This window comes from Lucilia cuprina, chromosome 2 (genome assembly GCF_022045245.1).
Source record: "Lucilia cuprina isolate Lc7/37 chromosome 2, ASM2204524v1, whole genome shotgun sequence".
Lineage (NCBI taxonomy): Eukaryota > Metazoa > Arthropoda > Insecta > Diptera > Calliphoridae > Lucilia > Lucilia cuprina.
Window position 1 is genome coordinate 47,597,973 of NC_060950.1, and position 15,407 is coordinate 47,613,379.

General features: G+C 31.8%; 1 protein-coding gene across 3 annotated transcripts in view; it reads right to left on the reverse strand.

Moving 5' to 3' along the window:
• The window catches only part of LOC111682451 (transcription factor stalky), a 280,671-nt gene that overhangs the window by 98,465 nt on the left and 166,799 nt on the right, over window positions 1-15,407 (reverse strand). For 2 of the 3 annotated variants that reach the window (XM_046945656.1, XM_046945665.1), the window contains exon 5: window positions 6,251-6,346. The exons of the other annotated variant lie outside the window; for it this stretch is intronic. In XM_046945656.1, coding sequence (XP_046801612.1) covers window positions 6,251-6,346 — 96 coding nt within the window. The remainder of the gene's footprint in view (window positions 1-6,250; window positions 6,347-15,407) is intronic. 3 annotated transcript variants of the gene reach the window in all.

The following is a 15,407-nucleotide window of genomic DNA, read 5'->3' on the forward strand; positions in this document are numbered from 1 at the left end:
ATTTTTTTTAAATCGGAACTCAAATGAAGAAATAGGATCGTTTTAAAAATTTAACATAGCCGAGGTGTCCTAATTTGAGGACCTCCCGCCGGGCCCCTGGTTGGCCTAAACTCGACAACACCTCCTCTTTGTGCATACCAAATTTCATTAAAATCGGATTAACCGTTTAGAAGTTACCGAATTATTTCCCTCTTTTTTCCTATACCACTGTGAATCGTATAATTTCAATTCAGTTGAACAAGACAATTATAATTATCAGTAAACAACTTAAGTTTGAGTTTATAAAAAGACCGATCCAAAAACACGTCCGAACAATTTTATTAAGGTAGTATTCTTTAATTTACCACTCACGTTCTTTTTTTTTTTTCATACTCAAAATTAAACAAGTAATAAAACAATAAACAATAAAAAATAAACACAATAGGACGATCTAGATAATTGAAATTTTTCAAAAATATTTTTTGTTTGGTATTGAAAATGGCTTACAAAAGTGCGGATGACAATGGCATAAAGAACAAAATTGTCTTTGTAAAATATTATGAGAATCGGTCAATAATCCTCATAATTTGACTTGACATATTTGTGTATTTACCATTTTTTATTTTACACAATTAACATTACACAAATATGTGCTAAAATAAAAAATGTTAATGTTTTCATTTATGTGTGCTTAAAATAAAACAAATATTTTCATCTCTTTTCCGAATGTGAATATAAAAAACAGAAATTACAAACTTCATTTATGTATATTTATCACGAATTTATCAATTTAAGCGTTTTTTGTTGCATTTTTTTGCACACCATCTTCAATATTTCTCATCACTTTATCGATGTGATAAAGTGATGAGAAATCACAAACTACTGAGAACTGTTTAACTGAAAAATAATTGCTAGAAAGAAAAGGTACAAAACAAGTGTAAAAATTGGAATTTTAAATTTAATCAAACTCACTGAGCCAATTTTGATTAAATAAACAAAATGGAAGACTTAATGTCTTTTTAGTAATGGGATGCCAAGCCCCACACAGGAACAAACTCAGATGAAAAATTAAGTACTTTTCTTATAACTGCTAGAAATCAAAAAATTTGCCTTTTTTAAGAAATATAAATAACTGTTTTATTGACATTGGGACTAGGATCAAATAATACGTAGTTATGAAATATGGTAAATGTATTGGTATAGACGAATAACATAGTTATTGTAATATAATGGTTATGTATAACAAATATTTTTTCGTTGTCTTTAATAGTAAACAAGGAGTAAATATTAATTGGATTCAAAAAGTTATGTCTAAAAAATAAAATAAAAGTTAAACTATAATAGTTACTATACAAGAAAAAAATCATAAAACCAATAACTCTTACATCCATGCTTATAACATACTTTTTGTACAAATGGATAGTATTTTTCACAAGAACAGATTTTATTTACATTTTATTATACATATATTATTTTGATTGAATTATTCATTCTAGAATTTTTATGTTCAAATTCCCAAAATGTATACTATTGTTTATATTTTTCATTATAGATAGACATATATAATGGTCCGAGAATATATTATTTTTAAGATCTGTAAGCAATAACTCCATGTATTTCGAGAAATGTCAAAATTTAAGGTAGGAATACAAATCAGTTATTTAGAGAAACAAAAATTGGTTTAGGTTCAAATCCGAAGAAATACACCTAGGCCACAATCGGGCCTGTTGTGCGCTCCTTATCATGAGAAAAAAAGAGGGAACTGAATTATTTTTCAGTGTTCAGAAACTCATTATCCTGAACGTAATTCCTTAGAATCTTCCAATCAGTGCTAGTCAGGAGTGTTATTTCCGGAATAACATCACTTCCAAGATACTTGGATCTAACTTTGACGAATGCCTGTCAGTGGCAAAGAAAGTGCTCAAGAGTTTCACTGCTCTACGTACTTCTGAATCCGCACGTCCAATTTTGCATAAATGTGCTAGTAATCCTGTGTGTCCACTCAGAATACATACTATCATACTAACCTCAGACTTGCTCATTTTAAGGAGATCTTTCGTCTTGTTTTCAAAAGGGTCACCCATAGGATTTTCTTGGTTCTATCCACTGTTTCATTATTCCAAGAGGTCTTATGGGATTCTCACACCCATATATTTAGTTCAGCTTTTATTGCGTCGAATGGTTTTGCGTTTGTCAGGTTAACTACCTCTAGCTCCCTATTACATTCGCTCTTTCGTTACCGACTAATCCCGAGTGGGCCACTCATATGATGTGAACCATACCTATGGGAGAGTATATTTCTGCTTCTGGATCTTCAATATAGAACCCACTTTATCTCCCAATTTAGAACCATCCGTGTAACAACGGATTCCTACTGGCATTTTCTCTAATGTTCCGCTTGACGAATACATTCTATCTGGGATCAGCGTTTCAAAGTTTCCGACATATTCTGTGTCTGGTATTCGATCAGGCACATCCGATGATTGTGACGTGTCCTATAACCGCTTTTGGCCAGTTCACCTAATGTAAAGAGACGTTCGGTCGCATATCTTAAATATGTTTCAATAGGTGGAATATCTAGCAATGTTTCCAGAGCCTTGGTGGAAGTAGTACACATGGCACCACTTATACCCAGCGTGTATGCTGAACTCCCTGTAGTAGTTTGATATTGCACTTTTTGTCTAAAACAGTCCACCAGATTATTGAAGTATAGGCTAGAATTGGTCTAATTACACTTTTATAAAGCCAATGTGTCATAGTAGGACTAAGACCCCATTTCATGCCTATAGTTCTCCTACATATCGCCCAGCACCGATGTGCTTTGTTGATCCTATCCTCTATGTGATGTCTTCATTTGCCTGTCACTGATATCTTCTTGCCCAGGAAGCAAGGTTCGGTATACGTATAAATTTTTGTCTTTCTTGTGAAAAGACAAATTTCCGTTTTTGGCGGGTTAATATTAAGGCCTCTTGGCTGAGCCCAGCTTAAGACCGTATTCAGAGCCTCCTCAGCTCTTCTACACAAGTAATTTGGATCCTTTCCCTTTAAAGTATTAAGACATCGTCTGCATAGCAGACAGGTCTAAGTCCTTTCTCGGTTAGGGTCCTTAGGAGGCTATTAATCGTGGTAACCCACAGTAAAGGTGACAAATCGTATATGTCGCAGCTTATCTATATATTCCTTAGCATGTGGTTGATCCAGTTACGGAGCACCCGGTCAACATAAAACGGGTCTAGGAATAAGAGTATCAGTGTGCACGTTATTGAAGGCGCCTTCGATGTCAATACATACAGAAAGTGTATATAGTTTGCTATCAAGGATGCACCCATATGTATACTGCTTTTAACCATACTATCGACTATCCGTTCCAAGGTTTTAAGTAGGAAGGACGTAAGATTTTTCGGTGGATAAGACTTAGATGTCGCATGGCTAAGTTTCCCGCTTTAGGTATAAATATTACCCTTGCATCCTGCCATTTAATGGGGGTATATGTGAATTTCAAGTTTCCAGTAAATATCTGAGACAGATGTTTGGAAACCTCTTCCATCTGTAAGAGTGTCGGGAAAATGCCATCCGGCCCTGCAGCTTTATAGGGAGCGAAGCTCTTAATTGCCCCTTTAACCATATCAGATGTAATTACAATTTCCGTGTTAGTCTCCCCTTCCTCCAATATCGGTTCATCTATGTTATTCGATATACCGGGTGGTAAAATGGGAGTCTATTAGGAGTTTCAGTGTCTCCTCCATATCCTCCAGCCCGTGTCTTCGACCATAGATTTCGGCTGGACATGAGTTTTGGATAGGAATTTTTTATATCTTCGATACGTCATTAACGCTGTGTAGCTGTTCACAGAAAAGTTTCCAGTAGTCTCGTTTGGCTTTACGACCAACTTTCTACTTAGGCGACTATGACCTCTTTATTTCTACATTGAAAAGTATCCTGACATAAACGCTTCATTAGTAAAGAACCGAAAATTGTCCAATTAGTTTTAGACTTATTCCGAAACTTTATCGGCTTTGGTGGCGGCCGTAGGATTTTGAGTCTTATGTACCGATGGTCAAAAAAGGAGTTCTCGTCCGACACTTTCCAATCAAGAATTTCGTTTATAAACTCTTAAGAACATATAGTTATATCAAATACTTCTTTTTTGATTTTATTGACAAAGGTAGCTTTGTTACCTAAGTACAATGTGATCAAGTCTTTAGTATTAAGGAAATCCATGAGGGCTTGTCCTCTGCGATTGGTGTTTGTACTACCCCAAGCTACATGGTGGGAGTTGGCATCACAACCTATTACAATTTTCTTATTTTTCCTTTGTGCCTCTTCGACCAGTTTCATCAGCTCCGACGTTGATGTTAGTGTCGGAGAATCTAAAGGCAGGTAAACAGATGCAAGCTATATGTATTTTGTCTGTGTTTATGTTAGCTATCAGATGGAGGTTTATATAGACAACCTCAGTCATTGTCATCCATTTAAATTTTTTTCTAGCGAGTTAGTGATCACCTCCCCGCTCGTTGGATTTGACTCCTCTGTGTAACCTGAAGTGGCTATTGATGCAGTGGGTACCATTGATGGCACTGCGGCTTCTTTATCAGGCATATGAGGAGCAGTCGTTTTAATCGACACTTTCCTTATTTGGGATAGTATTGCTGTTCTGTCTTTAGGCGAGTGAGTGATTTCCTCCTCACTTTTAGGATTTGACTCCTCAAAATTACCAGTATTTGCTCCTTATCGAGGCCGGTTTTGACAACCCTTCCAATTGGCGCCTCGCCAATTTTGGAAAGGGCAGCAGTACCTTCTTTTGGCGAGTCAGTGGTACCTTCCTCGTTTTAAGAATTTGACTCCTTAACGTTAGTAGTAGCTACTGTGTGATCTTAGGTACTTTAGTGATCTCAGGTATCTTAGATATTTTAGTGTCCTTTTCGGCATCTTCCCAATTTTTAATATGACAGCTTTAGAGGCGAAGTAAGCTCTACCTTTATTCATGGCTAGACTAGTCATAGATTTCTGGTCGAAACCTATTACAAATAAGGTTCCCTCAGGTTCTTCTTTCCTGTAAAAGACGTCCCATTTTTCCATGGCCAGCTCAACACTTTGACTACCAAGGTTCTTTAGGGTGCTAACACATTGGTGAGATGCCAACCTCATCAACATCACGGCCATACTGAAGCGATTGCGTGGTCCACTATCTCATTGTTCACCAGATCTTTGACCTTACTCTGCTGGTCTATTGGAATTTTGCCTGTCGGATTACCGTCATCGTAAACTGCATAGCAGCGTCCGGTAGTCTTCTTCTGATAAAGTCCGATTTTTCCTTTGGAGTGTTGTTGAATTGACTAACTATGACTCCCTGAAGCATCTTTTTCAACTTCCTTCTCTGTGCTTCCAGATAGTCTTTTCTAAGTAATAGGTAATTTAGCTATGCTATTACTCACCTGTTTCACCATTTGCTCTACTTCATCCTTTTTGGGATGGCGGTGTCGCAACCCTCTCCCATATTTAAAGGCTGAGGTAGCTTAGAGCTTTCTCCGGGAACATCCTTCTCTTTCACCCTATGTTTTTTCCAATGGCATGCTGTACACTTGACGCATTATCCGCCACGGAGGCCATGGTTCCCACCTCCATAGTAGTATTTTGCTCACGATTGCAGGATGACGACGACGTGACTGCGAATGGATCAACATTTGCTTCCGGTACTGGGTTATTTAGGCCCTGCACAGTAACTTTCATCTTTTTATTTTTTCATGTTGTTTTTTTCAGTTTTTTGGTTCGCGGGGAATATAATATTCTTAGGTGGTGGACAATCCGCCTTCCCTCAGCTTGAGTTAACTAAAACTGTGGGAGGACACATGGTCCATTACCACCCCCTATTCACCACCCGGGGACGCGCTCGGTAGGAAAAACTCCCCCAATGTAAATTTGACGATACGTGGGACATATGGAGTTATTCCCAAAACAAAAAATAATAACCCACTAACCAAAATTCACATTTGTAGAGTTGCTCTCTTTTAGTACACATAAAAGATTGTATTTGAAAAATTTGTGATTTTGCTAAAAAGGGGAAAGAGGTGGCATAGAGTGACAAAAAGTTGAATTTAGAAAAAGTCACAAAAAAAAGCACTTGAAAAAGGGTCAAATTGCAACTTTAGTACCATAATGGTAACGCTGGTAATTATGTTGTTGGAATAAAAAATAATTTTGATTGCAATCAGTAATCGAAATAAAAATTCATACCGAAAAAATATTTTTGAGAATTTAAAGCTCTACATACCTTTTTGTCCCGGAAAACAACATTAGCCGCAGTATAACGTGGTCTACTGTTATATGAATTCACATCTTTCTTCTTAAATATTTTGCTGTCATCAATCTACAAAATATGCATGAGATTTATTAATATAAAATATATTTGGGAATTTCCTTCGTGATGAAAGTGACGGTCGTACGTTTTAAAGAAATAAAAAATTACGATAATTTATATATACTAGAGTGATTCATTCTTGTATGAAGGTAAAACAATATTGTCCGAGAGGCCGTTCCCCCTCTAGAATTGTTCTTTGGGTTGTAAAACTATGTCATGCAAAAAATTAAGCTATAGGATAACGTTAATAGGTGCCGCAAAGGCTCTGAAGTTTCTAAGTGCATTTAAAATTAGAAAAGTTTTCCAATTTAGTAATAAATTTTGAACTTTATTGGAACAGAAATGAAAGATATAAAGCACAAAAATTGGTTGAAAATTTTATTGCAAATTCCCCAGGCCATTAACGTGTCTGACGTAACATACAAAAAAATGTACTTATTTATAAAATATATTCTAAAACCCTTTAAATATATTTATAATTACTCGAATAATAGTTTTTGTCCGTATACGATAACTCGAACTTATTGTCAACTATGGTCAAAAAAGTATGATTTTTTCAACGTATGCTTTTTATATCCCAAAACAGTATTTTTTTCACATTTCGAATTCATGTGTGTGACTCGTTAATGGCCTGGGGAATTTCCTATAACTTTTAAAGTTTCCAAACAATTTTTGTGTTTTATGTATTACTGACCCTTTTGATGATAATACAATAATCGGTTATAACTCCCATATTATGTTAGTCGAGTAGCCGAAAATAATTATGCACATTATTTGAAACATTAACTTTACATATGATGGGAGGCAGACATGATTGTGTTTCATATGATTATGACGGTTTAGTGATTAAAACATGCATGTTCTAAAATCCACTTCAGGATAATATGATATGCGCAATATTATTATAAGGAGTGAGATCGAAAAATTCTTAACACACGTTTTTCATTACATTTTTCAACCAAAGTATTATTTGATTTTTTTTTTTTTTTTGATCAAGTTACCTTTGAAAAACATGTCAGTTATTATGTGTAATGTCAATTATATTAATTTTTTTGTTAATCTGATTAAAATGAGTAACCAGAAAAAAGTGCGTACTGAAATTATTAAATATTTTCAACTAAACCCAACTTGGTCTTACAAAAAGTTGGCCAAGCATACAAAGGTCTGCCGTCAAACTGTTTCCAATGTTATTAAACAGTACCGGGAGAACTTGTCAGTTGATAGAAAACCTGGTTCAGGTAGAAAGAATGGTCCACATGATGTTTCTAAAGCCAAAAAAATAGAACGCATTTTCAAAAGAGCTCCCAACACATCCGGTAGGAAAGCAGCTCGGTTAGCTCAGTGCTCGGACTATTTGGTACGAAAAGTTAAAGCTAATGCAGGTTTAAAAACATACAAGGCTCAAAAAGTTCCTGACAGGAACGCTGCTAAAAATTTAGAGGCCAAAAACAGAGCACTGAAATTGAAGTCAAGTTTTATAAAAAAAATATTCTTGCTGAATAATGGATGACGAAACGTATGTTCTGGCAGATTTTTCGCAACTTCAAGGTCAAAAGTTTTATGTTGCTGATGCTCGAGGGAATGTTGAAGAAAAGTTTAGGACCCAAAAGCAGACAAAATTTCCCAGAAAGTTCTTGGTATGGCAAGCAATATGCAGTTGCGGCAAAATAAGCCAATCATTTGTTACAACGGGCTCTATAAATACCGAAATTTACATCAAGGAATGTTTACAAAAAAGGCTGCTTCCATTCATAAGACTTCATAATGTGTCCACTTATTTTTGGCCTGACTTGGCATCCTGTCACTATGGTAAACAAGCCCTTGAGTGGTACAAGAACAGTAATGTGGTATTTGTACCAAGAGAGGCAAATCCTCCAAACTGCCCGGAGCTAAGGCCAGTGGAGAGATATTGGGCTCTTGTTTAAAGAGAATTGAAGAGTACAAAAAAGGTGTCCAAAAGTGTGGTAGATTTTAAACGGAGATGGTCTACATGTTCGAGCAAAGTGACAGAAAGCACTATAAAAACGTTAATGGAAGGGTTTCCGAAAAGGGTTCAAAATTTCATCACTAGTGATTAAAACTATAAAAATATTTTTTTGTAAATTGTAATAATAATTTGAATCAAATAAAAAAAAATAAAGCTGTAAGTTTAGTGGTTTCTTTTTTATAAACATATATGTATGTTAAGATTTTTTCGATCTCACTCCTTAGATATAAAATATAATATAATTAATATAAACATTAATATCACGTTGAAAAGCTACATAAAAAACGTTTATATATGTAGACATAAATCTCTCCTCCTAATTTTATAATATACATATTAAAGGCCTGCTTATGATGGCGCACACGATATTTCTTTAAAAAATTGTCGCATTATTGTCGTCTTGTGCAGGCCTTTAATCTCTATTTGACTCTAGCCCACATTCAGTAAATTAGTTTTTCTTTAAAATGTCGCATTTGAAATAAAATTCAACATAAATATTTTATTTGCTAAAATAAATCACATTTGAAAGAAATTCATAACTGGTATACTCGCCCAGTCCGGCTAGTTCGGAATAATTGTGTTAAATTAAAAAGGAAAATATACTTTCCCAGAAGGGAGTTTTAACATAAAAGGATAAAAAATGCAAGATAGCCTTAATAGATTTTTATCCTTTCATATTCTTCAAAGTTTACACTTTTTTAACTTTTATCATAGAGATAAAGATACTCGGTTCCACAATATCAAATTTCTAATTTTTCTACATAATATTATAACAAAAAAAACGGAATTTGAAATTTTCAGAGGGGAAAATTTTATTAATTAATTTATTGAGATATTTAAAAAATATTATAAAAAAATGGAGCTAGGAATACCAAATTTTTGAAATTTTTTGTTGAATAATTTTGTATAAAATTTCAAGGATAAGAATAAACTTTTATAAGGATATTTTTTACATCTTTTTATTCTTCAAAAATACCTATATTGTTATAATAGGGTGGCTAAAAATATTTTTTAAACATTTTTGAAAATTGTATGCACCTCAAATTTTAAAGTCCTTTAAAAAGGACAAACGATCAGAAAATGAAAAACTGAGTACGTAGTTACACTATATAAATAATGTGCTTTCGTATGTAAATGGTTTGGTTCGTGTTTGAAAAATGGAAACTCGGTTCCGCAATATCAAATTATCTAAATACATAATATTTTAACAAAAAAAGTACTTTGAAATTTTCAGAGGGGAAAATTTTAATAATTAATTTATTGAGACTATAAAAATTAAAAAATATGTATATGGTTTGGTTCGTGTGTAAAAAATGGTGTTGGACGGTGTTATACTTTGTTTAATGAATTAAAGTATAACACACCAAAATAAGTTTTTATTTTTGTAATTTTTTCTTTTATTTTACTAATGACAAATCTGCCCCATCCCCTTGGCGAATTTACCTCATGAATGGACGGTATCGCCGTTTTTGGTAAGTGCGGAAAAGTTAAAAAAAAAAAAATATTGACATGAGGATGACTTAGGAAAGATTGAAAGGAATAAAACTAAAACCAACATATATAAGTATTCGAACCAAGAAAAAAATTAAGAATATGTATTGTGGTTTTAATTTGAGGCCGCCTCAAAAAAAAGTGGCGTATTGTGCCCCTTCTACCTTAATTTTTTTTACAATGGCTATATCCTTGGACATCGGAGAATGAAAGCCAATGGTGAGCATAACCAATAGCTTATGCTACCTAACTGCGTTTTTAGTTTCTACAAATATAGTTTGTGGAAATTTATAAGATTATTTGAAAATGTAATTTTGTCATATATGACTACTTGGAGGATGATCACATTTTAATTTACCGCATGAATGGGGCGGTATCGCCGTTTTTGGTAAGTGCGGAAAAGTTAAAAAAAAAATATTGACATGAGGATGACTTAGGAAAGATTGAAAGGAATAAAACTAAAGCCAACATATCTAAGTATCCGAACCAAAAAAAAAATTAAGAATATGTATTGAGGTTTTAATTTGAGGCCGCCTCAAACAAGTGGCGTATTGTGCCCCTTCTACCTTAATTTTTTTACAATGGCCATATCCTTGGACATCGGAGAATGAAAGCCAATGGTGAGCATAACCAATAGCTTATTCTATCTAACTGCGTTTTTAGTTTCTACAAATTTAGTTTGTGGAAATTTATAAGATTATTTGAAAATGTAATTTTGTCATATATGACTACTTGGAGGATGATCACATTTTAATTTTTCACTGTAAATAAATCATACATACCGTCCCTGTTTTTAATATTAATACTATGTGAAATTTTTAGATTTTTTTATTATTGCAATTTACTGGTTGTACTTATGTGCACAAAAGCATATATCAATAACTTTATTGGTTTAGGATTTAGCAAAAAGTTTCAAATCATAAAAACACCATAATATTATTTTACCTTAGTTTGCCTTTTGGTGTACTGATCAACTAAAAATCACTTTTTAGGGCGAACAAATATTGTGTGTTCTTCCGTTAATATTTTTATAGGAACTTCTTAGTTAAAGTACTTGTGGTATGAAAATACGAAGTAAGATATATTTGCCATTCCGATTTTTATGAAATATGGTAAGAGTAAATTAAGTCCACAAAATTAAAATTCAAATTGAAAGTGAAATTTCTAGACCAATTTTGAATAAACAGATGCTGCGCTAACAAGTCGGTAGGGAAATCGAATTCCCTACAAAAGTTCTAAGTTCTAACATCTGTAGTCGTATGACGATCAGTAATCGCGATACATGCAAAGATCTGTTACTCATAACCTTTGAGTTCCACCATATCATTAGGACCGCGACTTTTAGTTCTTTATTTAGATTTCCTAAATAAAGATGAAAACGATGTTTTATTTAATCTTGTTAAATTCTTAATTTCAGACAGTTTTACTGCGAATGTGGATGATTGCCCTGAAGTTATGAATGCAATGATTACATTCGCTACTTGGTATTATAATTGGTCAAGTATACTAAAAAGTCCTATGTGTAGTTTTTTTGAATTGCGCTAAATATAAATATATTAGTTAACAACTCCGCGAAGAGGCAAATTTTTCTAAAGTATCGTCAAATATAAAAATAACAGCGCTAAATATAAATATATTAGTTAACAACTCCGCGAAGAGGCAAATTTTTCTAAAGTATCGTCAAATATAAAAATAACAGCTAAATTAAAGTGTTTTTTATTATTCTAAAACCTTTTTAAAATCCACATAGTAAGTACTAATATTCAAAACAGGAAAGATATATTTAATATAAAAATCTATAATTCAATATAATTTGGAATTAATAAAAAAAAAGAGTTAGGAAAAATTACATTTACATGTAATACTATCTTTTAAGGATATACAGATTTATTGAAATATTTCTACCCATTAGTATTGATCAATAAATAAGGGTTTTAAATAAAGAAGACAATTTTCGAAAACGAAAACTTTTTTTGGCAGGACAAAAAATTGTGATTGTCCTAGAATATCGAATACAGTTTTTTTTACAAACAAAAATATATATATTCTGACCCACACACTAAAATGTTCCTACATCTTTATTAGTTAAGCCGTAGCAAAATTATTTTAATATAGTATAGTTTCTTAATGGAGAATGCAATAAATACTGGAAAACTAATGAACATTACTTTTTGGACCTGAACAAGACCACAAATACATAAAAAATATTGTGTATAGAAAAACTAAATTTTTCCATTTTCAAAAATAATAATAATAATTGAAGTAGATACTATTTTAAGGACTTTTATATTTGATCGCTTAAAAAATTAAAAATTAATAAATAAAAAATTCTGTCCATTTTATACCCATTAGAGTTGTCAAATATTCATCTTTAAAATTATTCGAATAAAAACTTACACATTTTTTATTATTCGAGTTCTACATAAACAGGTCTTTTATGCAAGTAATGCACGATGTGACCTTTTAAACAACTTGGTTGTAAGTTGCGTATATTCAGTGTTGCCAAAACCTAATTGGGAGAAAGTGCTAGATTTTTTAAGAAATGCTAGAAAGTGCTAAAAATAAAGAAAAAAAACTAGAAAAAAGTCCTAAGAAAATATTTTTTTTTTCATTTATAATGGGACGAGTTTAACACAAATTTTAATTTTATATACAGATTTATTTATTTATCCATTACAATACAATTACAAATTATACTCAACCCAATTTACCGAGCAGGGTAAATTAATATCAGAGTCTCCGGTAGGAATTCAACCAACAACCCCAGACTGACTAGCACACTACCATATAGCCTACCGAGGTACCCAAATTTATATATAGATTTTTCTTACTTTTACAATCCCAAAAAGTGTAATTTCGAAATGGATCTTTTAGAATTTTTCTAAAATTGCTCCATTTTTTGTATTTTTTTCAAATACATAAATAAAGGTTTTAGCTTAGTGCGCAAACCTACCAAATCCGCTTATTTTGGGATGATTTAAATACGGAATTTAGAAATGTCAAAATTTTTAATTAAAACCAGTGAAAAATATATCAAATTTATCGAAAATATTTTTGAAATATAAATTGACTGTTTCTTAAAATTGATTTTAATCTCAACAATTTGAATTAAAAAATCATTGATTTAAGAAGTAATTTCAGAACTGATCAATTGAAATTTTTGTTTGTGAATATTTTTGAAATTGAGTTTAAAATTATAATGATATTTCCAATCAAAAAGTACAGAATATGTATACATACATATACGTTCAATAACTTAAAGTTTTTACTAATTTTAACAAAAATATGTGAAATTTGTATTGAAATATAAAAACTATTTGTGATAACTTGTAACAATTTTTTGTTAATAAACAGACATATTATTACAATTCCGAAAAAAAATTAGAAAATTCTATAAACCGTATGTACTATTTATTTTTTTAGTTATTATATATTCATTCAGTTCTCTCTTTTTTTCTCATGAGAAGGATCGCACAACATGCCCGATAGTGACCTAGGTGTATTTCTTCGGATTTGATCCTCCTATCAACCTAACCTTACCCATATATTCTGGTCCTGTGGCGCGAATTTCTCTATAGCATCTATATTGAAACAATTATTGTTAGTAGTAGATTTTTTGGAATAATTTAAATTGCTCTGAAAAAAAATGTTTAGAATTTTTGAATTACTATAAAAAATATATATGTTATTTCTTTTGAATATTATACGAATCGATAATTCTACAAATAACCGGTTAAAACTTATTTTTTACTGCACATATTTTTCTAACATATTTTTACATAAAAAACAATTAAAATTGACGGAAACAAAATATGTAGAATATATTATAAATAGTGCTAAAAAAATGACAAAAATATTTGAAAAATGCTAGAAAAGGTGCTAGATTACATTTTTGTGTGCTAAATGAGTTTAAAAAGTGCTAAATCTAGCACTAAGTGCACATATGTTACAATTTTGAAAAAAAACTTAAACTTAAATTTGTAAAACAATTTTTTTAATGGAGGTTGTAATGTGGCGTATAAATGCAATTTAATTTTAAAATGTGTCTTATCTTTTATAATAAATACAAATTAAAAAGTAAAAACACTCATTTCAGCTTAATTTTGAATTTTTTTAATTATTTTTAAGAACACATAATGTTACTTATTCTGCGGTCGCCACAAAATGAAGAGTAAAATAGAATAATGTTATACGACAAGCATTTTTATGTTGCGACTCGTTTGTAAAACTTGCAAAAATATTGAAATATTTCGATCTTTCGTACAACCAACTCACAACTTCTTAAAGCAATCCTACACACTTTGCAATTGTATGAGTTAAATAGATAGTGATACTAAATATGGCAAGAAGAATACATTCCATTCTGCCTTTTCTGTATTCTAAAAAATATAATTTACTATTTGAAAAAATTTCCTGTCCCGGTAGAAGTTGAACTCGGGTGTGAAATAATAGTTTATTCATCAATTATATATTTATACATTTCGAATAAAATTAATTATTAAATATTGAAAAACACACCGGGCACGGTGGATACATGTTTCATGGACTTCTGCTGATTTACAACTAAATCACCAAGAACAAAAACAAAACATACAAATAACAAATAATTGCTTCATTGCTAACCGAAGGTTAGCTAAATTATATGACAAATATATGACAATAGTAATGGTAGATAAGAATGCACACCACTTAAAAAGTTCGTAAACTACGATCTAATCCAGCATAAAAGTTTAATTAAATGGGTCAAAAGGTTTCTAAGTTATGCGTTGTCTTCATAAAACTACAGCATTCGTTATGTTTTTAATTGGTGGAGAAAATATAATATCGTGAGTATAACCTGGTGGATACCATTTTAACTCAAATATATACTGGTGGAGACCATTAAAACTCTAAAACTTATTTCTGGTGGAAACCATCAATACTTTTGATGAAATTAAGTTCGGATGCTCCACCTTCCTATATGAAGTTATAGGTGGTTTGGCGGGTTTTCTCCGGACAACGTGTGATAAGCCATTGAAGTTTAAATTGGTAAGTTATTCATTAAATCTCAACAAAAAAATTAATACATTTATTGTCGTGGTCTATTTGTTTATTCCTTGTAAAAAGACGTGGATTTTCATCAATTATATCAAAAAGCAGAGTGTTTTAATGACAATTTCCAAAATTTCTGCTTAAAAATTGACTGTTTGCAGATCGCGGAAAGGAGCAATCTAGTAAACATTTATTCCTAAACATGAAACAAATGGATAACATGAGTGAGAGTGTTTAAATATTTTATCCAAAAATATCTTTATTTGTTTTGGTATTTTTTTACATAGTCTTTTGGTGCCATCAACAAACACGTTTAATGCTTCAAATGGGAAAAAATATGTACTACATTTGCCATACGAGAATCTAAACATTTATTCCTAAATATGAAAGAAATGGATAACATGAGTGAGAGTGTTTAAATATTTTATCCAAAAATATCTTTATTTGTTTTGACATTTTTATACCCTTCACTTTCGTGAGAAGGGTATATATAAGTTTGTCATTCCGTTTGTAATTTCTATAATATAATTTTCCGACCCTATAAAGTATATATATTCTGGA